The 27,294-nt window shown below is 48.8% G+C and overlaps 1 protein-coding gene across 3 annotated transcripts; it reads left to right on the forward strand.

The window, feature by feature from the left end:
• The first annotated feature begins 62 nt into the window (after positions 1–62).
• EMC1 (ER membrane protein complex subunit 1) lies at positions 63–24,511 on the forward strand. 3 transcript variants are annotated; one of them, XM_082448753.1, is made up of 23 exons: positions 63–196; positions 2,739–2,863; positions 3,548–3,613; positions 3,854–3,947; positions 4,809–4,937; positions 5,886–6,012; positions 6,564–6,713; positions 7,012–7,179; positions 7,685–7,756; positions 8,113–8,175; positions 8,831–8,953; positions 9,651–9,747; positions 10,080–10,202; positions 11,876–12,075; positions 12,225–12,374; positions 13,706–13,867; positions 14,212–14,331; positions 17,437–17,574; positions 19,446–19,619; positions 20,191–20,401; positions 21,338–21,422; positions 22,816–22,945; positions 23,127–24,511. In XM_082448753.1, the coding sequence occupies exons 1-23, from the start codon at positions 99–101 to the stop codon at positions 23,304–23,306; spliced, it is 2,985 nt and encodes a 994-aa protein (XP_082304879.1). In that variant the 5' UTR covers positions 63–98; the 3' UTR covers positions 23,307–24,511. The 3 variants fall into 3 exon arrangements, with proteins under 3 accessions (XP_082304879.1, XP_082304880.1, XP_082304881.1); XM_082448754.1 differs by having other exon boundaries at positions 8,116–8,175; XM_082448755.1 differs by having other exon boundaries at positions 8,116–8,175; positions 10,083–10,202.
• The last annotated feature ends 2,783 nt before the right edge of the window (positions 24,512–27,294 follow it).

Consider the following 27,294-nt stretch of genomic DNA (forward strand, 5'->3'; position numbering starts at 1 on the left):
AGCTCCGCGTGCGGTTCCCAACTCTATGGTTCCGCGGAGGCGGAGCCTGCGGCCCAGTGCATGCCGGGCCGGCGGCGGGCCGGGCCCGGGCTCCCATCATGGCGGCGGCGGCGGAGGCTTCACGATTCTGGCTCTGGGCTGCCCTGCTCATCCCTGTGGCCGCGGTCTACGAAGACCAAGTGGGCAAGTTTGATTGGTGCGTACGTGGGGGACCTATTCGGGAAATATTTTCCCAGTACTTGTCTTCTGTCTAAAAGGATGGGTGGTGGTTACCATGCAGCACGGCCGGCTGCATAACTTGAGGGGCCCAGGGGAAAATGAAATGTGAGACCCCTTGTTCAAAAATTAAGAGTTTTAAGGTGGCGACGGCAGAGCATTAAACCGAGAGTTGGAGGCCCTTCTGAGCCAGTCCCTGTGCGACTGTACAGGTCGCAAGCCCGTGAAGCGGGCTCTGCCATCCGGGCATGCCTGAAGTTCTGGTCACAGGTCACTCTTCTCCTCCTCCATCAGGCTCCATTTCTGTGACTGTCAGGTTTCTGATCTACTAGGTGTCAGACGTCGACAGCCCTCAGTGAACGCCGTCTTTCCCCACCCCTCTAGCCCAACCCTGCCATGGGCTCAGAACAGGACCACCCAAGACTCACATCAGCCTTGAGGTGCCATTCATTCTTTCTCTCACTCACTGGCTCACTCATTCACTCTTCTTTCATTCACTAACTTTCATTCATTCACTCACTTTTCATTCAGTCTCTTATTCAGTCACTCATTCACACATTCAGTCGCTCATTCACTCACTCATTCATTCACTCACCCACCCCTTCCTTAAGGCCATGGAGTTGGCTCACTTTTGCTTGAATGTCAATTTGCCACTTAAGCATTGTGCAATCTTGGGAAAATGACTTAACCACTCTGTGCCTTGGTTTCTTTATCTGTAAAATGGGTTTACTAGTAGTCCATTACTTCTTTCAGTAGTTGTAAGGATGAAAAAGACAATTCTTTTAAATTACTCAACACAGTGCCTGGCTCACTGAGTACAATCAGTTTGTTACCAATAATTACTATTGAGGGAACACTTTATCCTTCCAAGCCCAGCTCCTCTGTGAAGTCTTTTCTGTATCAGACAAATTAATTCGCATGTTTGTTGAGTGCCTGTTGTGGGTCAACAATCATTCTAGGTGCTGTGGACACAGAGATGGAAAGGAGCTCAGTCTAGGGGGGGCAGATATATAAGTTATGTGATATAAGACAGTGTGACAAATGCAACATGAGTCACATTTTTAATGATGTGGGCAGATGCTCACAATATAATATGTACAGCTGACTCTTGAACAACGCAGGGGCTGAGGGTGCTGACATTCCCTGCGGTCAAAAATTGAGCATAACCTATGGTAAGCCCTCTGTATCTGCAGTTCTCCATCCGCAGATTCAACCAACCACAGACTGTGTAGTTTTGTAGTATTTACTGTAGAAAACAACGAGCGTATATGTGGACTTGTGCAGTTCAAACCTGTGTTGTACGAGGGTTAACTGTATATATTACATATGTACAGCATGTGATTCCAATTTAGCAGAATCCTAGGTATATCCAATTTATAAATTGAGAAGTAAACAGAAGGAAATACACCAAAATGTTGAAAAGTTTATGGTTGAAGAAAAAAAGTTCATGGATGGTGGTATTTTAGGCATTTTTTCTTTTTTTTTATACCTTTATGTTTTCTACCAGAAGCAGGCATTACTTTTATAGTCCAGATAAAAGATAACAGCATTTTAAAAAAGAGCATGGGATTTAGACTAAGAAGTTCTTAATTTTGCATTCTCGTTCCGATAGTAATTTGTTGACCTCAACGGACTTTGGTTTACTCACCTGTAAAATGAGAGTGATATTATTTGTCCTATGTACTTCATAAAGTGTTCAGTAACTACAGTGAGATTAAAGTATGTGGAAATGCAGATAGAAACTGTCAAATGTCATATAAACCTGTCTCTCTATACTAGTGTAGTTTCTTCTTTTTAAAAATAATTAGGCCAAACAACATAACAAGGGAAATTCAGTGTAAATGTCAGGTGTTTAATTTGCTAGAGGTTGTAATTCATGAATAGCAATATGCAACACACCTCCTCTGTACTTGGTAGTATGCCTCAGGAAGCTAAGTACTTTCACTTTATGCTTAGATTAGAGTGTTGAAAGCGATGGGGTATATTCCAAGGAAAGTAGGAGTAATGAGTCAGATGGATCCTGAACATAGCGTGGGCTAGAACAGGCTGCAGAGAACAAAGGCCTGACCCTGATCTATCAAGTTTTGTAAGAATATTTGCATAATTTTTCTCCAAAGGTCAATGAAAATAGAAGGAAAAGTTGGATTGTATGCTCTTCTCTCATGTGTAATGTGAGTGTCTAGTCTCACTATTAATGAGTACAGAGAGGACTGTAATTTTGTTCTAGTGGGATTTAGGCCAGGGGCTCTTTTGGGTGTTCCTTATCTTGAGATAAACAAGTGCTTGCATTTAGAAGGAAGACTGTTGTATTTCTCATCGATTAGGGTGTATTCTCTCTTCTTCTTCCCATTGCCTGGAAATCTTGCTTTTGGTCAGATCTCTTCGTTAACAAACATTTCTCATGCGTCCTGAGATAGTTACGATGGTGATAACCTCATGTATTTGTGCAGTTGTCTTTTTCCAGAGCGTTTTGTGCAGTGATGGTTTTGGCCCCTTCCATTTCCCTGTACTCTTTCCTTTAGGAGACAGCAGTATGTTGGGAAACTCAAGTTTGCCTCCTTGGAATTTTCCCCTGGATCCAAGAAGTTGGTTGTGGCCACAGAGAAGAATGTGATTGCAGCATTGAATTCTCGAACTGGGGAGATCTGTGAGTGAACTGTGTAGAGGGGTAGCCGGGGATGGCGTGGCTGCCTGTAGTAGATCCAGGATGCCCTGTGGCTTGTGAAGGCTGCGTGGCTGATTCCCCACTTGGGGACAAGTTGGCCAAAGGTTGCATCTCTTACTGGATCCTGATCATTTTTTTTTGTTTTTTTTGTTTTTTGGTCTTGTCAGCTTTGAATATTTAATGTATTCCTATAACTGGCCTTTGAGTTTATTTCCTCAGCCCAAGTCCTGACTGTTCTTAAATAAGATATTGCTGCAAAAAACGCATTATTCTATTTTGCACTAGTTTTGGATGTGCCCCTCCCCCCCATTACTTATGTTGCTTTTATGGATGTTTGTAGGCATTAAAATCATGGAAATGTAATTTACAGTCACTACTTTTCTTGTGAGTCGTATGGATTTTGTAAATTTTGTCATTGTCCGTTTATATGTTTGATGGGGTGGTGGTGGGGATGGGAAGTGCGGAGATCTCAGATTGGGACATTAGTGGCTCCCCTCATTAACCAGTGAGTGGGAGTGGATCATTGCCAGTTAACTGTAATCCTTCCCTCCCTTGAAGTAAAATTGGGCACTTCTGTGCAAACGAAGGCCTCTGCGGTCCTCTCCTGCGTCGCTTCTTGGATGCCTTGTTGTGGTTCATAGTAACGTCGACTCTCCTGTCTCTCAGTGTGGCGCCATGTTGACAAGGGCACAGTGGAAGGGGCAGTGGATGCCATGCTGCTCTGTGGACAGGGTAGGTAGAGTCCTGCTTTGTCCCTATGATGGCGTCGGCTCCCTCTCCTCTTTCCTTGGTTCCTTCCTTTGTTCAGGGTCTGGTAGTGAATGGAGTAGGGGTGTTCCCAACAGGAAAGGACAGGCATAGTTTCTGTTTGCACTTATACATTAGAGGTGAGGCCACTGCTCACAGACCCTAGGAGGCTACAGACAGAGCATCAGTTTGGGAGATGATCTCACGTGGTTTTTTCTCTTCCAGATGCAATCACTGTGTCCAATGGAGGCCGGATCATGCGCTCCTGGGAGACTAACATCGGGGGCCTGAACTGGGAGATTACCTTAGACAGTGGCAGGTAGAGGGGAAGAAGCTGAATTTCATCTTGGTTTGGTTAAAGGCTTTGCTGGAACACAGATCTGCATAGATGGCAACTCTGGGCCTTTTGGCTTTTTTCCCAGGGGGAAAAACCACTGAAGAGCCAGAGAGCATCAAACACCCAGTTTTTGATGTTCTTGAGGTTATGGGACACATGTGCTTACTCAGCCAGCATTTACTGAGCACCTGTTAGATGCAGAGCTCTGTGCTGGGTGCAGTGTTCATTCTTGTATTGACTGCTTTTCCTAATCTCACCATGACACAAGAGCTTTGCAGTGTTCTAGGTATAAGGACGTGATATAACACATCTAGTGTTTTAATTTTATGTTTAAGAACAGTTGGAGCTACTGTTACATCTTTGCTAAAGTTGTTTAAATTATAGGGTTTACTTGCATTAGCTTATACATCTTCTGGTACTAATTCATTTGGTAAGTACTTGGGGAGCCCCCAGGCAGTGGGAACCCACTTGTGAATGTGAGATAGTTTCCATCATCAAGGAACTCATCATCAGTTGGGTGAGGCGGGCATGCAGCCCGCTAATGACAGAAATCTCTGATGGCTGCCACGGTAGAGGGTAGGCCTGGTTGCTGTGAGGTCCCAGGGGAAGGAGGGAACAACCCTTAGGAGATTCACAGGGGTTTCAGGGAAACAGTACAGCCAAGTGGCTGAAAGTACCGTCTCTCAAGTCAGCTAGTGGAAAGCAGAGCCAAGATTAGGATCCAGATGCATTTGACCCCAAAACCTGTTTCATTACCTACCGAGCTATGGTGGTTGTGTTCCAGATTGTCCAGCCTGAGGCTCAGGAGGCTCTGGGCAGCGCTCACCCCGTCCCTGTGCTCAGTTTCCAGGCGTTTGGGCTGGTAGGCCTGCAGGAGTCGGTGAGGTACATTGCGGTCCTGAAGAAGACCACTCTTGCCCTCCATCACCTCTCCAGTGGGCACCTAAAGTGGGTGGAACATCTCCCGGAAAGGTAAGGCTGCCTTCCCCCCAGGTGACGGCTACCTCCTGCTCTCTACAAGCCCGCCTTTCTCTTTGGGGCTTGAAGCGTTTGCTTTGGCTCAGGCTTACCTTAAGTTGGCATCCTGTGTAGCGTGTTGGCCTCACTAGCTCTAGGCCTGAATTCCAAGGCTGTGGCTGCCTCTGGAGTTTCCTTTGCAGTGAGGAGAAAACTCTCCATCTGGGCATGAGAGCCAGTCAAGCAAGGCGAGTGGCTCATTTGCTCACTCACTTTGGCAGGGACCCCAAACTCAAATTCCTATGGGGGGACTTCCCTGGTGGCACATTGGTTAAGAATATGCCTGCCAATGCAGGGGACACAGGTTCGAGCCCTGCTCCGGGAAGATCCCACATGCCGCGGAGCAACTAAGCCCATGCGCCACAACTACTGAAGCCCGTGCACCTAGACCCCATGCTTCACAACAAGAGAAGCCACCGCAATGAGAAGCCCGTGTGCCACAACAAAGAGTAGCCCCCACGCACCACAGCTAGAGAAAGCTTAGCGCAGCAGCAAAGACCCAATGCAGCCAAAAAAAAAAAAAAATTACTATGGGGCCAGGTGTATAGCAATCATGAGCAAAGCAGGCCCTGTGGGGATTATGGGGAGCTGCAGTGTGCCTGGCCTACCTCGAGGGGGCAGCCTTACTCAGCTGATTGGTGCTCTGTAGGAACGTAAGTAGGCCTAGTGTTACTATGTCTCACTTTTTAAGAAAAAACTAGAAATCTTGTTCTTACATGTTAAATATCAGGTCTAAATGTTGACAATGAATTCAAATTTTAAAAAAAAAGCTGTGAGCCAAACAAAACCGATTTGGGACTGCTAGTTTGTGACATCCTGGTGGCCTGGTTTTGGAAGACCCCTGAGGATACCCCTGTCCTGTGGCTAAAGCTGTTTCTCCCTGCGTTTCCTTCCCTCTCTCAGTGACAGCATCCATTACCAGATGGTGTATTCCTACGGCTCTGGGGTAGTGTGGGCCCTCGGAGTTGTTCCCTTCAGCCATGTGAACATTGTCAAGTTTAACGTGGAAGATGGAGAGATTGTTCAGCAGGTATGGTCTGGCTCGAGGAGCCTCGTGAATTGTGGAGGGGAATAGAGTCCTTCTTTGCCCTGGGGACCAGGGAACTCGGCTGGGTAGATGCAAAAGCCATTCATGGTCCCTGATTCTGGGCACTTGGAGGCTGCCTTCGGCTCATCAAGCATTTATTTAAAGCCCTCACATTTGCACATGGTGCTATCCTGGGGTGGCTAAAAAAATTGCATAGATCTGTTCATTGCCTGCAAGTATCTTATAAGATAATACTGTAAGGTAATAATAGGAAGCCATGTATGACAATTGTAGCAGAGAAATGCTTATCTGAAATGTCAAGTATTAAAAAGGATCTGGTATATTTTTCAAATGACCAGAAAGCCAATCCTGATTGTCTCCAGCTTCGGAGCTCTTGGGAGGCTGGGTGGGATGGGGAGAACTCCTTCGGAACCCACCAGGAAGAACCTCTGAGCTTAGGCCCCCCAGTGGGATCCAGTGCTGACGTAGCTTATGAGCTGAGAGGGAAATGTGAAAATCCCCATGAGCCTCCTGTTCTGATGTCTTTCCTGCAGGTCAGGGTGTCGACTCCCTGGCTGCAAAGTCTCACCAGAGCCTGCGGTGTGGTGGATGAGGCAGTCCTGGTATGCCCTGACCCGAGCTCACGGTCCCTCCAGACCTTGGCCCTGGAGACGGAGTGGGAGTTGAGGCAGATCCCGCTGCAGGTGAGAGGACGCGTCCCCTGGTGCGAGGCATTGCTTTTGCTGCTTAGAAAAGCCTTTCTCCCAGTGTCGCTGCTTCCTTCCTGAGGCTTGGCAGCCCTTGGGAGGTCAGGCCTCTGGCTGAACTGGTATGAGAAGAAATGGGCCACTCTCCTCTTTGGATAACCTGAATGGGAGCTTCTGGAGCCACATGCCGTGGCCTCGTTACCCTCACTGGCAAAGTGGGGCAGAGGCTACCAGCCTGGGACGATCAGTGACTTGTCTGCTTCTGGCTCTTATCCTTTTTCTTCTTGTCTCCCAGTCTCTTGACCTAGAATTTGCAAGTGAATTCCAACCCCGGGTCCTGCCTACACAGCCCAACCCAGTGGATCCTACTCGGGCCCAGTTCTTCCTGCAGCTGTCTCCAAGCCACTATGCGCTGCTGCACTACCACCACGGCGTCCTGAGTCTGCTCAAAAACTTCCCACAGGTAACTGGAGGCAGCATGGTTTGCTAGGATTCAGGAGGATCTAGCTGAGATATGGATGCTAGAAATCCCTGCCTTTGAATCTGGAGATATTTGCTCAAGCAAGAAGACATCTTTCCATGAGTGGTTTGAGAGGGGTTAGCCTTAGAGCAGAAGTGGAATTTTTTCTTTTTTTTTTCTGAGAGTTACAGAGGATTTTTAGAGTAAAACTGGTGCCTTCCTAAGTCCACAGGAGAGTGGCCACGTTAATCAGAGTTTGCCTATAGATACTAAGAGCAGCATGGGATGCAGGATTCACCTGTGCCTGTGTTGGAGGTCGGCGAGAGGGCTGTGTTCAGCTGTGGCTGCAGTGGGGCGCCCTTGCTCTCAAATGCCCTGGCCGTTATGCTCCAAAGTTGGGAGTATTTTCAACTCCAAGGCCAAGGGTCCTTCCTGTGGAGGTGACTTAGAGAAGGCTGCTGGCTAGGACAGGCCCTATGTAGGATCTGACACCTTGTTTTATCCGCAGGCTGCCCTAGTGAGCTTTGCCACGACCGGGGAGAAGACGGTGGCTGCAGTCATGACCTGTCGGAATGAGGCGGTGAGTATCGGGAATAACAGCACGTGGGGTTGTCCTTCCTTATCTTTGCTAGGAGCCCTGAGAACCAAAAGTCTGGGCATATTCACCTAGTCAGTTTGAACCCGGGGGCAGGAGGCTGTTGAGCAATATCTCACCTCATCTGTAGGGCTTTCTGCACACCTTTGTCCCCAGGAATGGGACGACCTCATGTTCATCTGGGACTGTTCAGGGTTGTGTAGGCTTTGTGGGCAGAAATGGGAAATGGGATTTGCCTTCTTCCAAGGGCTGAGAAGACATAGAAGTGAAAGCTTCATTTTGGTGACCAGGAAGTGACCCTTTGGCTGAATTTTCTCCTTTTTTCCTTCTCTTTTCCCTAGCAGAAGCCTAGCAGTTCTGAAGATGGGTCAATGGGGAGCTTTTCGGAGAAGTCTGGTCCACAGGTAGGGTGTGGCGTTGGGCAGCGTGCCAGACCAGAGACACAGGAGGCCCCCCAGTGAAGCTGAGGGAGCAACCAGGGCTGTGAGCTGGTCTCCTGGAGTTCTCAGCCTCAAATGGGCTTTTCTGAGTTCAGTAAATTAAACCATGTTTCTCTTGATCATTTTTAGTTGGGAGATTAGAAAGTAGAATCCCTAGAATCTGTTCTTAACTACTTTCTCCTCTGGCCTCCATCTCTCCATGTCTTGTGGGGTCCTGGCTGGTGGAGTTGAGTGGTAGTCTGAGCAGTTGCACTGAAGCAGAGTGTGGGACCCTGGCCAGAGGCTCCAGTTTCTGCTGTGGCTTCCATCTCCTAAGTGTTTCCCAAGGGGGTTGTGATTTCCCTGCCTACAGTCTTACTAACTCTTTGGGAAGTCTCTGCTACACTGTACTGGCTTCCTTCTGGAACAAGTATGTATAGCGGTTACAATTTTTTTTATTTACTCAGACACCTTATTTCTGCCCTAAGACTTAGCTTTTCTATTTTATGTCCCTTTGCGTACGTTTCCTCTCCTGGCCTGGGTCCTTCTCCAGGGTATTTGCTCCCCCCCCCCCTCACCCAGATTCTTGGACTTCCTTTTGGGGGATCCCTGTAGTTGACCCTTGCTGTCTGTACCCTAGGACTCGCTGGCTTGCTTCAACCAGACCTACACCATTAACCTCTACTTAATGGAGACAGGTCGGCGGCTGCTCGACACCACCATCACCTTTAGCCTGGAACAGAACGGCACTCGGCCAGAGCGGGTGAGTCGGGGCTTGTGGGCTTCTCAGCCTGGGGCTTGCTTTCGTTGGGGTCACTTCACAGCGATGGGTCCCAGAGTAGGATTCTCTGGACGTGGACTCTAGTTCTATCTGAGCCACTGACTGTGAATAACAGTAAAAGCAGGTACCATTTAAGCCAAGTCGTCAGTGAGCCGGGCTCCGCGCTACGCTTTTTTACTTATGCACTGCTTGATTTAACCCTCTCAACAGCCATGTGGTTATTACTGCCCTCGTTTTATAAGCGAGGAAAGTGTGCCTGGTGAGATTTAGGACCCTATCCAGAGTCGCTGCCCGACATTGCCTCTGTGCACGTTCAGTGGTGTTCCTCAGCCTCTCTGGGCTGTGGCTTCTTCGTCTCTAAAACGGAAAGTCTAATCCGGGCCTGCTGCTCGCTTTGTGGGGTGTTTTCGGTGCAAGATGAATGATGTGGTAGCCGAGAAGTACTCAGGTTCCTTCATGGAGGGGGCCTGAGCTAGCGCCTAGCACTGTTGCTGTGTCAGCTCCTAAGAATACGTGATGTCTAATTGGAGTCCGGGTCAGAGCTGTATTGTTCGGACATCCAGTAATGCCGTGACCTAGACTTCTGACAGCTCCTCATGCTTTGAATCTTGGGGTCTGGTGCTCTGAGAGGCATCTGGATTCTTGCTGACTGCAGGGGGCTTGACTGTTTGGTTTATAGATGTACATCCAGGTCTTCCTGAAGAAGGATGACTCCGTGGGCTACCGGGCCTTGGTACAGACGGAGGATCACCTGCTACTTTTCCTGCAGCAGCTGGGTGAGCGGACCTCATCAACCCATTTTTTTTTAGGCCTGCCCATGAGTTCCATTCAGACTCTTTATTTGGGGCTGTGGACAGGCTTCTGGGAAAGAATCAAGCGGAGTGTATCCTGAATATTTTTTTCCAGAGCCATATGTCACCTGCCTTTGAAAAATTCCTTAGCATTCTTGGGAGACAGAACTTCCCTCACTTGACCTCCTGATTCCAGCCCCTTGCCCTGCCATTTCTCTTTTTGGCACAAGAGGTGTGGTGGTCCGTGAGTCACCGAGAAGAGTCCCTTCAGGGGACGAGGGAGGTGGGCCTGACTTTTGTAACCTTGGTTTCTGCAGCAGGGAGGGTGGTGTTGTGGAGCCGCGAGGAGTCCCTGGCCGAGGCGGTGTGCCTGGAGATGGTGGACCTCCCCCTGACGGGGGCGCAGGCCGAGCTGGAAGGGGAATTTGGCAAGAAGGCAGGTACGAACTGAGGGGGCTGGGAAGCAGAGCTGCCGGTGCGGGTGCTCTGGGACTGGGCTTGGTAGTCGCACCACAGGAGATGCTGTCTCACGTGTCCCTGGCTTCCTGGACTCACCTGTTTTGCCGGTCTGTTCTGAACTAGCTCTGTGACCAGTTTCTGGTGTGTTTGTGGCCCTATGGTTTATGTAACCGTTCTTCTATCTGAAAGGAGTGACCTGTGACTCCCTCTAGGGAAAGATCCTGATGAAAAAGAATCTTAACTTAGTGTAGTAATAGCTACCCTTGTTTGGGTACCTAAGATCTGCCAGGCACCATGTCAGGCACTGTATACCCGTTGTCCCCAAAGCAACAGCCACACCTTTCCAGAGAGCGTGACCAGGCTGGTCAGTTACTGTGGTAATAGGCCAGTGCCCTCTGAGACCAGCCATGGTCCCAGCACCCAGGATGAACTCGGTTCACTCTCCTCTGATTGAGTCCTGTCCCCTCCTCCCTCCATCCGTTCGTCTAGCTAGCCAGGTGGTGTTTACTGAGGGCCTGCTCTGGGCCAGGCACCCTGCTAGGCACTGCAGGTTTTCTTAAACCAAGGATTAATTTGACTTTACTATTTATTTCCGCTGCCTGGATCCAGCCATTCAAGGTAAAACCTGCTTCCTGCTGGCTTTTTGCTCATTGCCTGCCCACACGGCTAGCTTTTGGTTAATTATTTATTTTCCCTGACTTGCATGAATGAGGTATATGCCGTGTGTGTGTGGACTGCTATGCCTGTGACTCATCCTGTTTGCCTCTCACTTCCCTTCCTTGAGCTGAGGTTAATGGAAAAGCGGATAAGCAAAGGCACCGCTCCTTTTCAGGGAGCACTTACCCTGTACCCCACCCCTTGGGAAATCCTGTATGTACATCATGTGATCTAATCTTGGCAACAGCCCGATGGGTTACTTGCCATTTTACAGATGAGGAACCAGAGGCTAAAAGGTTAAGTACATTTCTCCAGGTCATCCAGGTGGTAAGAAGTGGAGCTGGGATTTTAATCCAGGTCTGCCAGACTCCAGGGGCCATGCTTTTTACCATGCTACCTTGCTCTGGGGACCAGTCTAGTCTCTGGAGGAGAATTGAGGGTGGTAGCCTCATGGATGGAGGAAGGGGTGGAGTGAAAGAGAGCCCTGGGAATGGGTTGAAAGTAGGTTAGATGGGTGCAGACTAAACCGTTGACAGCGTAGGCCTAAAGCAGCGGGAAATGGAAGTGCCTGTCCGTGACACACACACACCTGCACCCTGGTACCCCCGCACCCCGCCCTCTTCCGGCTTTGTCATGGTGCCTGGAAGCCTCCCTCTGGCCGTTCTACACGTGGGGTTGTGGTGGAGTCATTCACAGCATGGCTGCATCCTGCATGGCTGACCCCTGCCCTCTTAGTCTCCTATTCCAAGATTTCAGGCCGGTGAAGTGCTGAGAGCGAGGTGAGTAGGTTTTGGGTTCCTGCATGGCTGTGTCTGAGTGTGAGACCGTTGGCGTCGCCACAGGACCGCCCCTGGGGCTTGTGGCCTGCGGCGTGGGTGACTCGAGTGCTCCACAGAGGGAGAGGGCCCTCCTTAGGAAGAGGAGGTGCCCCCTCGCTGGAAACACCTGGTCTGATGAGGAGTGAGCCTCAGCTGCGTTACCTTTCCCTTGACACCAGACGGCTTATTGGGCATGTTCCTGAAACGCCTCTCGTCCCAGCTCATCCTGCTGCAGGCATGGACCTCCCACCTCTGGAAAATGTTTTACGATGCTCGGAAGCCCCGGAGTCAGATTAAGAATGAGATCAACATTGACACCCTGGCCAGGGATGAATTCAACCTGCAGAAGATGATGGTGATGGTGACGGCCTCAGGCAAGGTGAGAGGGGCTTAAGCCAAACCTTCTGAAGTTTTGGCAGTGGGGAACAAAAAGCCTTTGGAAGGGGATCGCGCCGGTTCTAGTTTTCAAGGATAGAACTAGTTTTGGGGTTTACCTTTCTAGTAGTGAGCCAGGTATTTATTTTGCAGCTTTTTGGCATTGAGAGCAGCTCTGGCACCATCCTGTGGAAACAGTATCTCCCCAGCGTCAAGCCAGACTCCTCCTTTAAACTGATGGTCCAGAGGACTACTGCCCATTTCCCCCACCCCCCGCAGTGCACCCTCCTGGTGAAGGACAAGGTGAGGCCGCTACCTCTCATCTGAGCCAACGTGGGTGTGGTTTTTGGTGTTTTGTAACTTAAGTTCCTCCTAGGCCTTTGGAATTCTCTGAGAGTTAAAGGCAGGTAGTCAGGGCTTAGAGCTCTGTTTCTTCCAGTTTTTTGCCCGAGTGAAGGACTGTCCAGGGCCCATGTGGAAGTGACTGTAGGGTAGGTGTGATGTCACCAGGTCCCTAGTAAGCCAGCTCCGCTTCTTCCCAGACATGGGTGGCTATTGGTACCTGGATGGCTGTTTGCTCTTCTCCAGGTGGTGGAGGGCAGGACACAAAACTGTTTATGTCTCTGACTCCCGGGAGCAGATGGCTTTTTGCAGATTCATTCTGCCATCATCAGAAAGGGGACTTGCGGGGAGGGTGCGATGAATTGGGAGATTGGGGCTGACATATATACACTATTGATACTATGTATAAAATAGATAACTAATGAGAACCTACTGTATAGCACAGGGAACTCTGCTTAATGCTCTGTGGTGACCTAAATGGGAAGGAAATCCGAAAAAGAGGGGATGTATGTATACGTATAGCTGATTCACTTTGCCGTACAGTAGAAACTAACACAACATTGTAAAGCAACTATATTCCAATAAAAATTTAAAAAAAAAAAGAAAGGGGACTTGGTAGATAGTCTCTGGAATGGCGGCCATGGGGTTGCTGAGTTGGTCCTTGACTTTTTTGTTTATTCCTCAGTGTGACCCGTTCTTGCTTAGCTTTGGGGCTAGAGGCAGTTAAACTTTTTTTTTTAAATTAATTAATTAATTAATTAATTTTTTTGGCTGCTTTGGGTCTTCGTTGCTGCACGCGGACTTTCTCCAGTTGCGGCGAGCGGGGGCTACTCTTCGTTGCGGTGCGCGGGCTTCTTATTGCGGTGGCTTCTCTTGTCACGGGGCACAGGCTCTAGGCACACAGGCTTCAGTAGTTATGGCACGTGGGCTCAGTAGTTGTGGCTTGTGGGCTCTAGAGCACAGGCTCAGTAGTTGTGACACACGGGCTTTGTTGCTCCGTGGCATGTGGGATCTTCCCAGACCGGGGCTTGAACCCGTGTCCCCTGCATTGGCAGGCTGATTCTTAACCACTGCACCACCAGGGAAGTCCCAGAGGCAGTTAAACTTTTATCCTTTTGACACATCAGCCTTCAGACACTTTCACCTTTAGCCAAGACTTTATTTTCCGCAAGGAGGGCAAAGACTAGGGAATCTGCCGTAGCTGAGCTCAAGTCCCAGCGTTCCAGGTTTACCCCTAGGATTTGCATTCTTTTCACGTTGCTGGAGGCTGACCGTTTGCTTGCCCATTTCAGGAGACGGGAATGAGTTCGCTCTATGTGTTCAATCCCATTTTTGGGAAGTGGAGTCAGGTGGCCCCCCCAGTGCTGAAGCGCCCCATCTTGCAATCATTGCTTCTCCCCATCATGGATCAAGACTATGCCAAGGTGCTGCTGTTGATAGATGATGAGTACAAGGTATGCCGTCTGCAGAGTGGCTGCAGAACTGCCCAGCCAACCAGGTGTGGGAGCGGGGTGCTCAGACAGCGGCTCGAGGGCCCCAGGTGGGAGCCGTCTGCCGTCAGCACTCATTTGGGCTTGAAGGGCATCTCTAAGCGACTCGATTGTTCTTTCTGCACTTGTGAAAACTCGGACTCTTAACAGAACTCAATTTAAGGCCTGATTGAGTTTAGTAGACTTTATTTCTTTTAAGATTTGCTGTTTCTTTTCTTAAGACCCTCTTTGACTGGAAACAGTAATGAGTCTGGAGAAACTGTGCTTAGAGATTCCTTTTCCCTTAACTCTTTTCTGGGGTTTTCAAGGTCACAGCTTTCCCGGCCACTCGGAATGTCTTGCGACAGCTCCACGAGCTCGCCCCTTCCATCTTCTTCTATTTGGTGGACGCGGACCAGGGACGGCTGTGTGGCTATCGACTTCGAAAGGTAGGAGGGGGCATCCTGGCAGGCCCCTTTGTGGGAGGGGTGTAGATGTTTCCTCGTTATTTGGCTAAGGAGTGAATTATGCTATTCATTGTGTTGTAAACTTAGAGAGCATAATCCTGATGTCAAAGGCAGTCATTTTCATCTATTCCATGGCAGGCGCGGTTCTAGCTGCCGTGGAAGGAGCAGCGCACAACAGTCTCTGCCCCCGTGGAGCTTTCATTCCTCATCCCTCTCCTATAGCAGGGAGAAGCGGCGTTTTCTCCATTCTTAGAAGGGCGGGAGGTGGGAATGGTGATTGAACAATAGTACTTTCTATGTGAAGATGGTGTTATTGATCCACTCTTTTTTTTTTCTTTCATTTTTCTTTTTTTTTATTTTTGGCTGCGTTGGGTCTTCGTTGCTGTGCGCGGGCTTTCTCAAGTTGCGGCGAGCGGCAGCTACTCTTCGTTGCGATGCGCGGGCTTCTCACTGCAGTGGCTTCTCTTGTTGCAGAGCACGGGCTCTAGGCAGCGCAGGCTTCAGTAGTTGTGGCACGTGGGCTCAGTGGTTGTGGCTTGCAGGCTCTAGAACGCAGGCTCAGTAGTTGTGGTGCACGGGCTTAGTTGCTCCGCGGCATGTGGGATCTTCTCGGACCAGGGCTCGAACCCGTGTCCCCTGCATTGGCAGGCGGATTCTTAACCACTGCGCCACCAGGGAAGTCCCTATTGATCCACTCTTGATTGAATGTGCGCTTTGAATTTTATTTCTAGAAATGGGATCGACTTACTCCAACCCTGACATACTTGAGTCCAGTGCTTGCAAACAGTGATTCACACTGGCTCTGAAGTCCAGCTCTGAGCTTCACGAGGGCTGGCCTTGGCTCCGATAGCAGGGCTGTGTAGAGGGGTAATTTGTGGCGTACTCCCCAGAGGGCCCTCCCATCTTGTCTGTAAGGCCTTTGGAGGGACACCACAGCATAGAGGTTAAGAGCTTGGACCTGGCTGCTTGTGCGGGAAACCTAGTTTTATTTATCACTTACCCATTTTGTGTCCTTGGGCAGATGACTTCTCTCTGATCCTGTTTTCTCGTCTGTAAAACAAAATGGTAATAGTACTATATCAGAGGGTTGTTGTGAGGAGTTGGCGAGTTGTTGTTGGGGAGTTGGTTTATGTAAGTCACATAAAGCAGTGCCTGCTACACAGTAAATGCCATCCAAGTTTTACCTGCTGCTGTTTAAAAAATGCAGTGTCCTTTCCTGACATTCTGTAACAGCTATTCTTTAGCATAAATAGCATAGGAAATGGTCTGTCCAGAAAACGTGCTGTTTACCCTGTGGGTGAAAAAATACTGTCCTTCTGAGTTGATGAAAAGGGGACCTTGAAAGAGACAGTTCTTTGTGGATAGAAGGACATGACTTGGAGTGTGGGTGTCATCGTACAGATGGTGGGGGGACGGCAAAGGAGGCAGAGCTCACATGGGAAGTCAGCCATGTGAGGGGTGGTCTTCCAGTCTCTGACCTCCAGTGGGCTCACTGGTGACCTTGCTCTCTGGGAAGGTTTTAGTGAATTCTAATGTTTTCACAGGTGTCCTTGGTAATGGAGCCTTATATGTTCTTAATAAAAATTTTTATTATTTCAAAAACATTTAAATTTCAAAAAATTTAACACATGAGTACATTCTCATAGTATAAGATTAAACTGATACAGAGGTACAGGAGCAAGATGTGAACGGGCACTTTCAGGCCCATTGCCAGCTGCTTCCCTGGATGGAATGCCTTTCAGTGGCCTGCACGCCTTCCCCTGTCCTGTCTCTGCCTCTGTGTCTATAGTGCTGGATAAACAGCTTACAGACCACACAGACATGCGCTTCACATATATTCTTTCTTACCTGAAATGGAATTGACCTATATTTAACTAATAGGAAATCTGCTTTTTTCACTTTATGTGTCTTCTACCTCATTATTTTGTTAAACCCGTATCTTATTAAAATATAATACTGAGAAAAGCGCAAAATCCCGAGGTTACTACTCAGTGGCCCTTCACAAAAGGAACACACTCGTGTACACGGCAGTCACATCAGGAAGCAGTTTAGCACCAGCGCCCTGGGAAGCCCTTGTGCCCCTTTCCAGTCACTGCCCCCACCCCCTCACCCCCCCAGGGCTCCGTGTAATTCCACAGTGTGGATGTGTAATAATGCATTTAACCACACAGTTTTATTGGTTTCTTTTGACTGTAAAGAACGCTTCTTGTAATATTTTGAGGTCCCCGCCAGCTTAGTAATTCACTGCTGGCTCAGTGTACAGGGAACTTAGATTTTAGTAATAAGTGGTAAATTTTCTTTGAATTATTCTTACTCAGATAAACAATGGGATACTATTAAATATTCCTCTCCTTTCTCACTGGCTTTAGTATCTTTCCGTTTTTTGACAAGAAGTAGGGTTTATTGGTGACGTGAGTGAGGAGGGGCTGCTCCAAGGCTCCCATGAGTGCAGGGCCCGCCATGTGTACAGGGCGCCACAGATTAGGGGTGTACTTGACCGCACAGCCATCCGGGAGGAGCTGCTTTTCAGCCACCAAGTCTTCAAATTCATCTCTATTACACTTAGTAAAGCCACGCTTCTTGGAGATGTGGATCTTCTGGCAGCCAGGGAACTTGAACTTGGCTCCATGTTGGGCCTCAGTCACATGCTCCTTGTTCTGCAGCTTGGTGCAGATGGATATGATGACTTGGCTGGCCACTGGGCCCTGGGGCTTTCCAAAGGCACCTCGCAGGGCTGTCTGGAGCCTAGACTGGGGACAGCATGAGGTCAGACATGAATGTCCACTGGAGAGGACCGTCTCCCAGGTCCCCTCGGGCAGCCCAGACAAGCACCTGGTGCCTCCACTGCCCAGGAGGCTGCTGTTTGCAGCCGAAGCACACTGGGCTTTACTAGTTTTCTTACTTGAGCTGAGAGTTCCAAACTTCTTCCCAAAGTAGATCCGTATTGCTGCCTCTCTGGGAGCTCTGATCCCTGTTCCCTCCTGCACAGAGGCCCCAGCTGAACTGCAGGACGTGTCTAGCCACAGCTGTCGCGGGTCTAAGGGTACCTTCCTGATGACCAGTGCTGGCTCTTTTGCCCCACCCCAGGATCTCACCACTGAGCTGAGCTGGGAGCTAACCATTCCCCCGGAGGTGCAGCGCATCGTCCAGGTGAAGGGGAAGCGCAGCAGTGAGCACGTTCACTCGCAGGGCCGAGTGATGGGGGACCGAAGCGTGCTCTACAAGGTACGGCCAGCCGTCTGGTGTAGCGCAGAGAAGCACGGGGTGTAATTCTGGCTCTGGGATTTGGTGGCTGTGGGACCTTGAGTGAGTCATTTAATCCCTTTGAGCCTTAATTTACTGTCTGTGAAATGGGCATGATATGCCCTTCTTCTAGGATTGTTGTGATGATCACATGAGGCACTCATGCTTAGCATAGTGCCAGGCATATATGGCCACTACCCAGTAGATGTTAGCTGTTATTTTTAGTGGTAGTACTGATAGACCTTTCTGGGGTTAAACCTTAGTCGATCCATCAGAAACTCCATCTCTGTGATCCAACACTCTAGTTAGTGGTGAGGGCGGGGAGACGGAGAAGTGACTAGTCGGTTGCGGAGCTATCCTATGAGGGAATGTAATTATTGTGGTGACAAACATGAATTACAGCCTCTGGCAGAGCAGAGACTGAGTTGGAGGAGGAGGCGTAATAGAACAGGGCAACACGACCAAGGGACTCAACAGGGCAGCCGCTTCACTAAGCGTGAGGCAGAGCACAAGCCTCCAGTTGGATGGTCCAGGTTCAGACTTGCTGTTCATCGTGGGAAACTTGCTTAGGCTTCTTGAACTTCCCTTTTTTTTTTTTTTTTTTTAAATTTGGCCACGCCATACAGCTTGCGGGATCTTAGTTCCCTGACCAGGGATTGAACCCGCGCCCTTGGCAGTGAAAGCGCGGAGTCTTAACCACTGGACCGCCAGGGAATTCCCAGGAGTAGGGCTTTTTGGATTCATACTTGTTGTGGAGATTTTTTGCCTGCTTTGTTGAGACTAGACTATAGAGGGCCGAGGAGGGGAGCAGGCAGACAGGCTGCTGTGATAATCCAGGTGAGGTGATGGCAGCTTCAACTGGGTTGGTTGGGGGAGGTGAGATGGGATCAGATTCTGGATACTTGTGAAGGTAGAACCAATAGGATATGCTGATGGATGGGGTGCTTGTGTCTGTGTTACAGAGAAAGGAGTCAAGGACGACTCAGAGGTCCCAGGTGTAAGACACTGACACTCGGGAGACCTTGTGGGGAGCAGGTTTTATCAGGGGTAGAACAGGAGTTCAGTTTGGGGCATGTCAAGTTTGAGATGAGACACCGAAGAAGTGATACTGATGTGGCGGTCCGTTAATCAAGTCTGGAGTTCAGGGAGAGGTCTGGCTTGGATATGTAAACTCAGGCGATGCCAGCACCTGTAGATGGTGTGAAAGCCATGAGACTGGCTGAGATCACCATGAGAGCGGGTGTAGACAGAAACGTCCAGAGACTGGGGAGTGGAGGAGGGACCCACGGAGGGGGCAGAGAAGGAGTGGCTGAGACAGGCAGAAGGAAAACCAGGGCACGGGTGTCCTGGATGCCAGGTAGAGAAGGTGTCTCAAGAAGGGAGTGATCACCTGTGTCACCTGGTACTAGTCGCTCAAGTGAGATGAGAACTGAGACCCATCCATTGGTGTGGTGATAGGAGGGCACTGGTGGAGTCATCGTGTTGCTGGACCCATGTCCTTCCATCACTGAGTGGGCCGGCCCGGGTTGTATCTTGAGTTACCGTTTGCTTGCCTGTGACTTGAGCAAGTTGCTTAACTACTTCAAGACATTTCATCTGTGAAACGTGGATAGTGACAGCTATTTGCAGGGTTGTTTACGGGATTCAATGAAATGATGGAGGCAAAGTCCCTGGCGTGGCCCCCAGCCTCCAGCAGACACTGAACGAGTGCAGCAATGAGGCCCTCTAAACAGGAAACTCTTCCAACCAGAAAACCCTCTTCCTCTGTCAGCCAGAGCGCTCTGGGCCTGCCTCCCCGCCGCTCATGATATGCCGCTGTGGTTCTGAAGGAGCTTTCCTCTCCGTCTCCCCAGAGCCTGAACCCCAACCTGCTGGCTGTAGTGACACAGAGCACAGATGTTCACCACGAGCGCACCTTCATCGGCATCTTCCTTGTGGACGGCGTCACCGGGCGCATCATCCACTCCTCCGTGCAGAGGAAGGCCAAGGGCCCCGTCCACATCGTGCACGCGGAGAACTGGGTGGTGGTAAGGCGTGGCGCGTGAACTCAGGGCACCCCCAGGGGCCTGACGTAGCATGAGAGTACGTGGCTGGTCTCCCTGCAGCCTAAATCCTTTCCTTGCTTATTGTTCCAGAAACCAGCTGCTACTTTGCGTTTTCATAGAATTCAAAACTCCTGGCTGGCACCAGTGGGTGCTGGGTAGGGGGTTGGGCTCAGGAATCAGACTGCCTGTTCTTCCATTTCCTGACTGTACAACCTTGAACTAGTTACTTAAGCTTTCTCTGTTGTATTATATATGAAATAGGGGTAACAAGTCACCTCTAGTTGAGTTTAGAACAACGCCTGGCATGTAGTAAGCGCTCAGATGTTAGCTATTATTCTTCTGACTTCTAAGAATCTTGAGAATTCCTTTGTCTTGTGGTGAACTTGGATAGTCTAGGTACAGCCACCCTGAAGGTTAGTAAACTTGGTAGCAGGAAGGAAGCTAGGGTGCTGGTTGTTTCTTTCCTTCCTGGACGTGCCTTTGCATGTACGTTCCCCTTTCCAGCTGAACCAGCAGCTGAGCCCCAAGCAGCCCCCTCCTCTTCTCTCCGCAGTACCAGTACTGGAACACCAAGGCCCGGCGCAACGAGTTCACCGCGCTGGAGCTCTACGAGGGCACCGAGCAGTACAACGCCACGGCCTTCAGCTCCCTGGACCGCCCGCAGCTGCCCCAGGTCCTCCAGCAGTCCTACATCTTCCCCTCCGCCATCAGCGCCATGGAGGCCACCATCACCGAGCGGGGCATCACCAGCCGACACCTGCTCAGTGAGTGACCGGGTCCCTTCAGGCAGCCGCACTGAAGGATGGAGCCGGATCAGTGAGGAGGGCTTCATATCAGCAGAAAAAGTTCCCTAGTCTGGCTTTGCCGTCCATAAAAGAGCTGACACATCCCTCCTCGTCCTTGTTTCTGATGAACCACTTTCATGTCTCTGTTCTGTTTTCACCTCGTTTGGAAAGCTGAGCCCTGATACCATACCCAACAGGTAGCCTGTGCAGATGGGCTGCAGAAACTGGCAAGGTGTAGGGTCTCATCTTCATGTAGTTCAAGTTCAGGACTCAACTAGACGGGTCGCTCTGTCTAGTTGGTTTTACCAAAGACATTTGGGACTGTCAGATTTGACAGGCACTTGCTGTTACTATTTTACTCTCAGATATGAGGAAGACAGACTGCTTGGTAATTTCCCGAGTTTAATTCCCACCATTCCTGAAACCACTGGGAGCTCATGTTGCCCGGTCCTCCGGCTGCCCTCCCCCCACCCCCATCCCCCACCTCCCCCCACCCCCATCCCCCACCAGCGTCACTGCTTCAGCCAACCATAGGCTCCTGTTTGGCTGACAGCAAGGAGACCTGCTTAGCTGGGGCAGGTATTGCTGGAGGAAAGGAGGAGGATGAAGAGATCCAAGTGGGTTTCCATGCTCTTCTCTTTCATCATTTCCCAGTTCTTGAGTCTAGCTCTTTATTTTCTGATGTCTCAGGATGATATGTGAAGAAACTCATATCTTCAAAAGTGGGAACCTTCATTCAGACCCAGGTGTATTGGATTATTGTTTCTGGCCATTTAAGGGAGCCTCAGTGACCCATTTTTTTGGTTTTAAACTCTATTTCAGTTTCTGTGATAAGGACATTTTTGTAAGTAGCCCTAATCGGGGATCAGGTCAGTGTGAACACTCACTTCTGTTGACTTGTTTCTGTGTATGTAGTTGGGCTGCCTTCCGGAGCAATTCTTTCCCTTCCTAAGGCCTTGCTGGATCCCCGCCGGCCTGAGATCCCAACAGAACAAAGCAGGTGAGACCCTTGTGGGTAGTGCTGAAGGCTGTGACCTTAAGGAACTTAGCATCTTGATTACGTCTGGTCCTTGGTCTGCTGTGCACTGTCCTGCTCTGCTGGGGATGTGGCAGTGAACACATCTGCCCTCATGGAGCTTGCATTCCGGTGGCGGCGACGAGGTGGATAATAAATAAGATAAACAAGTGAAATAATGCTGTATTAGTGTGCTTGTAAATGGCAAGGAGAAAAAAACTAAGAAGGGGTGGGGTCTAGGAAGGGTGTGGAGGGGTGCAACTTGAGAGGGTGGCCTGGGAAAGCCCCTCAGAAAAGGTGACTTTTGAGGAAAGACTTGAGGGAGGTAAGAAGCTGGCCTTGTGGATATCGAAGGAGAATGTTCCAGGCAGAGGGAACAGCCTTCACAAGTGCCCTGAGATCATGTCTGGTAAGTTACAGGGAGGGCTGGAGGCCACTGCGGCTGGAACAGCCAATGGTGGGGACGGTGGGAAATGAGGTGAGGGAGGTGCTGGGGCCTGGGTCACATGGGAAGCCAATAGCTGTCGGTGTTCGTTTTCTTTGTTTTTTTTTTTTTTTGGCTGCATTGGGTCTTTGTTGCTGCGCGCGAGCTTTCTCTAGTTGCGGTGAGCGGGGGTTACTCTTCGTTGTGGTGCGTGGGCTTCTCATTGCAGTGGCTTCTTTTGTTGCAGAGCACGGGCTCTAGGTGCGTGGGCTCAGTAGTTGTGGCACGCGGGCTGAGTAGTTGTGGCACGCGGGCTCTAGAGCGCAGGCTCAGCAGTTGTGGCGCACGGGCTTAGTTGCTCCGCAGCATGTGGGATCTTCCTGGACCAGGGCTCGAACCCGTGTCCCCTGCACTGGCAGGTGGATTCTTAACCACTGTGCCACCAGGGAAGTCCTAGTGTTCATTCTTGTGTTTCCAGCCATCATCTCTGCGTATTTTCTTGCCTCCATCCCGAATTCTCTTCGCAGAGGGGTGTGAGGAGCTGTGGGCAGGGCAAGGAGGCAGTAGATGTGTCTTTGCACGTAGGGAAGGGAGGACGGTTTGGAGCGGGGGGAGGTTAAAGCTGGTGGACTGAGGCACTCCGGAGTGAAGAGCAGGAACTGGCCTACTGGCTCGATGTTTTGGTTTTAAAATGGCCCTTTCTTCCTCTAGTGTGAAATACTGGTCATCTGTGGTTTCGTTTTTTTTAGATTCAGAACGAGGTAGGAATCCAGATCTGTCTTACTCTCCATACAGCATTCTTTCTTGCAGCCCTTCCTAACATTCCCTGATGCACACAGACCTTGGAAGAAGATATGAGGCTGATACGTGGCCTGGAAACCTCCCAGGGCTCAGGGCAGCCAGGAGATCCCCTTACAGCAGTTTTGAATGCCGGTCCTGGTTGATGTTTTGCAGAGAGGAGAACCTGATCCCGTATTCTCCAGACGTACAGATCCACGCAGAGCGGTTCATCAACTATAACCAGACAGTTTCTCGAATGCGAGGTATCTATACAGCTCCCTCGGGCCTGGAGTCCACTTGTTTGGTGAGTAGAGCCCCAGCCCGGCCTGTGCCAACTCGTCCACAGCCACCCTGTGCGACATCTGCTCTTTCTTTCACCCTTGGGAAAACAGCTGAGGGGTCTGTTTCCTTTGTGACCGGAGTTTGCGGTTGTGGTGGATCACTGGTGCCTTTCTTACGGATTTCTCATTCCCTCTGCCTTCCAGGTTGTGGCCTACGGTTTGGACATTTACCAAACTCGAGTCTACCCATCCAAACAGTTTGATGTCCTGAAGGACGACTATGACTATGTGCTAATCAGCAGCGTCCTCTTTGGTCTGGTCTTTGCCACCATGATCACTAAGAGACTGGCACAGGTGAAACTCCTGAATCGCGCCTGGCGGTAAAGACCTGAGACCCACTGCCGGAGAGCAGAGAGCCCAGGGGAGTGGGGGTCAGACAAGAAGCTGCAGCTGCAGTTTGACAGGTCAGGGGAGGATGTGTGTTGGACACTCATCTCAGTTAAGAGCTCTTTGGAAGAAGATGGGCTCTCGTGGAGACTCCTTTTGGGATACGTCAGATGCGGAGTCATTGGTGGTGGATGAAGGCGGAACTCACTCTCTCAGCTGAGATCTCAAAGCATCTTGATGGACTTTCCCCCGGAGTCCCAAGGCCATCGCCTTTCCCTTCTGTGCCCATCCATGAATGTTGTGTTTTTTTTAAGACCTGCAACAGATTTTTCTCTTTTGTGAGGCCTGTTTAGATTGATGTCGGTTTGCCTTCTGTTTCCCGGTGTGTCTGGAAAGCCTTCTGATTGTTTCCCTGCTCCTTGCTTCAAAGTCAGGAGGGAACGCTTATCGACAGCTCCACCTTATAGGTGCATTTGCTGTTTTACACTGGGGAGAAAGAAGAGCCATCCTTAGCTGAAGTTTGAGGACTGATGCAGCCTCTCATGGCTTCTCTCCAAAGTAACTTTGGGTCGAGGAGTCTATGTGTGTGTCGAAACTTGCCTCTCGTTTCATGCTCCCATTCATCAGTGGGCCACCCAGTCTTAGATTCAGTTTATTGAAAGCCAAGTGCATAATACCGTCTTGGTTTGTTGGTCATTGTCGTCCAGGCTTTTCGCCTCAGATATGTCGGAGCTGAGGCCTTTTCAATACTACTGAATTGTCTGAACCTTGAAGAGATTTCAAGGGAGGAAGGCAAATCTCCCTGTTTCACAGTCCCTCATAATCTCTGATTTCGCCCACAAGCTGGTCTAGTCATCTTAGAACCTAGATAGAGAAAGTTGGTCTTTTTTAAGAACCTCATTATTTTTAGTTATAAATTAATGTATGGGTTACTCTACTTCTCTTAAAATGAGCAGATTTTAAATCTTTAAAAAAAGAAGAGAGAAAAGGGTAGGGGTAGGAAACTGGCATCTTGTGGGTAGCATTGTTGATTGGCTGGGCTGTTGTCTCTGCTACAAACTAAAGATGTCCTAAAAATTTTCCCTTGTTCATGGATTTGGGGAATGATGGCGTTTTTCTTTACTGTGAAAAATGAAATGTACAGAGAGCCCTGTTGGGAGAGAGATAAGTTTAAGTGTTTGAATAAAGTGAGTGACGAATGACATTGTTCAGGTCCTTTTTCGTGGCTTTGGAACATCATATTGAGGCTACTTCTGCATTGGAGGGGGACAGAAAGCTGTGCAGAAATGGAGTGAGTGCAGTATTTTAATTGGGAAACATGCCAATTTAATATGTGTTGTGTTATTTAAAAAAAATTTTTTCTTTCTGTGGTCATATGCTGATGGTAGAGAAGGAAGAGAAGTGAGAATAATTTTACTTTAAAATAAAATTGTGAAATTGATTTTAATGAATGAATGAACATCTGAGTATCTCCAGAAAAAATAGGCATCTATTCATCCTGACTCAAGGCATACATATTTTGTTTAAAGTGATCTGAGAGATGGGAATAAGTACAACTTAAAAAAATTCTGCCCTAGTTTTGAGAAAACCTGGCTGGAATTTTGCCTGTCCTAAATAAATGTGTGCAAGCTGCATCATTAACTATTACCTTGCTGCCTGCTCTGCTTACACGGCCCAATAAGTCTGCTAGATTCTAGTTTTCATTTACCCATGTATGTGCCAGAATCTGATAGAACAAGCTGATGGGAGGGAAGTTATCTGCCTTTTCATAAAATTCCCTCTATTTCAGCTTTAATCATAACTATTTTACTGAAAGTTGCCTCAAAGCAGGCAGTTAAAATAGCTAATGCTAACAGCATGGTCAAATCTAAGTCTTCTTAGTTCTCAACCTTTCTTAATCTCAAAGCAGCACTTGCTTCTGACCAGCTATGCTCAGCCTCTACCCATGGCCTTTGAAACTGCTTCCTCTCAGATCTCTGATGTGTTTTCTTTCTTTCTTATTTTTTTTAAAAGACACCAATTGTACTTGAACATTTGTTACTTTTTTTTTTTTAATTAATTAATTTATTTATTTATGGCTGTGTTGGGTCTTCATTTCTGTGCGAGGGCCTTCTCCGGTTGCGGCAAGGGGGGGGCCACTCCTCATCGCGGTGCGCGAGCCTCTCACCATCGCGGCCTCTCTCGTTGCGGAGAACAGGCTCCAGACACGCAGGCTCAGCAGTTGTGGCTCACGGGCCCAGTTGCTCCGCAGCACGCAGGATCTTCCCAGACCAGGGCTCGAACCCGTGTCCCCTGCATCAGCAGGCAGACTCCCAACCACTGCGCCACCAGGGAAGCCCCTTTCTTTTTTTTGGCCACGCCGCCTGCAGTGGAAGGGAGAAGTCCTAACCACTGAAAACTGGACTGCCAGGAATTCCTGTCTGATGTGTTTTCTTGTCCTTGTCTTTTTCTGTGTGTATCCCTAGAGCCATGTGTTTTCCCCTGCCTTCATTAAATAGGTTAATTTGGGCGCCTCCTGGAGTGTTTCACTTAGAGAAGTAAGTTCTTCAGTAGTTTTTATGTCATTTTTTTATTAGTTTGGTCAGCATACAAGATCTTTTGGTGTAAAATTTTGCCACTGAATAGTATTTAATGATTCTCAGTCCCTGTTGGGAATAATGTAGAATGGTTTGTGGCTATTGCTGTAATTTCTCCTTAGCATTTGACTCTGGACAGTAATCAGTAATTGGGGAACGTGCGTGAATTAAATGTAGAATTGTGGTTAGAATGTTCGGGATCAGTAAGGGCCTTTTTAAATTTTGATAATTTTTTTGGAAGAGGGGTTTAAGAAATAATGTGTTATGCCCCACTGATCCTCTTAAAATTATAACCTATTGATTTAACACCACTTTAAAAGTGGTGATACCTGCTCCCCTTCTCCCAGCAAAGAAATTCAGTGAGCAGGCTAATGTGCAGTTAATACAGTTTTATATATATTCCATCTTTTCTTCAAGCTTCTCCCAAGTCAATCCCTAGATGAAGCCAGACCAGCAGAGAACTAGCTGTGCATCTAGGCTGAATTTGAGGGGACAGTATTTTGTCATAGCCTATCCTTAGGAATGGATTTTAGAACTTGGTGCTGCATTTATTCTGTTAAGGACATTGTTTATCATATTATGCAGAGCACCAAAGAGAAATTTCCCTCTTGTCTTGGTATCAGGAATAGTTGTATCTCTTAAGTCACTTTAAAAAATCTTCTTTTCCTTGATTTTAAATAGAAAATGTACATTATTAAAAAAAAAAAGTTAAAATTCAAAAATTAATATGGACTAGTTCTAATATTGATTACCCGTAAGGGCATTGATAGTCCAAGCTTAATGTTCTTGTATACATACTCTTTCCTTTTTTTTTTTTAATTTTTATTTCTTGGTCATGCCACATGGCTTGCGGGATCTTAGTTCCCTGACCAGGGATTGAACCCGGGCCATGGCAGTGAAAGCCCTGAGTCCTAACCATTGGACTTCCAGGGAATTCCCTATACATACTCTTTCTTAACGGCATCATGCTATTTAATTCTGCTACTTGTTTTTTCAACTGATGCATCTTTTTTTTTTAAAATTAATTAATTTATTTTTATGGCTGTGTTGGGTCTTCGTTTCTGTGCGAGGGCTTTCTCTAGTTGTGGCAAGCGGGGGGCCACTCTTCATCGCGGTGCGCGGGCCTCTCACTATCGCGGCCCCTCTTGTTGAGGAGCACAGGCTCCAGACGCGCAGGCTCAGTAATTGTGTCTCACGGGCCTAGTTGCTCCGCGGCATGTGGGATCTTCCCAGACCAGGGCTCGAACCCGTGTCCCCTGCATTGGCAGGCAGATTCTCAACCACTGTGCCACCAGGGAAGCCCTCAACTGATGCATCTTAAACATCATGTATTTGTAGAGATTCCCTAAATCCTTTCTGGAACAAAGTATGATAGAAAAAAAATACTGACGTCCTAACATCTGTATTAG

This window comes from Balaenoptera physalus (genome assembly GCF_965194825.1).
Source record: "Balaenoptera physalus genome assembly, chromosome: 1".
Classification (NCBI taxonomy): domain Eukaryota; kingdom Metazoa; phylum Chordata; class Mammalia; order Artiodactyla; family Balaenopteridae; genus Balaenoptera; species Balaenoptera physalus.

Coding starts and splice junctions, on each gene's coding strand:
- EMC1 (XM_082448753.1), top strand. CDS start 99: ATGGCGGCGGCGGCGGAGGCTTCACGATTCTGGCTCTGGGCTGCCCTG. Junction 9,748..10,079: donor ACTTTTCCTGCAGCAGCTGG/GTGAGCGGACCT, acceptor TGGTTTCTGCAG/CAGGGAGGGTGGTGTTGTGG. Junction 19,620..20,190: donor ACGCGGAGAACTGGGTGGTG/GTAAGGCGTGGC, acceptor TTCTCTCCGCAG/TACCAGTACTGGAACACCAA.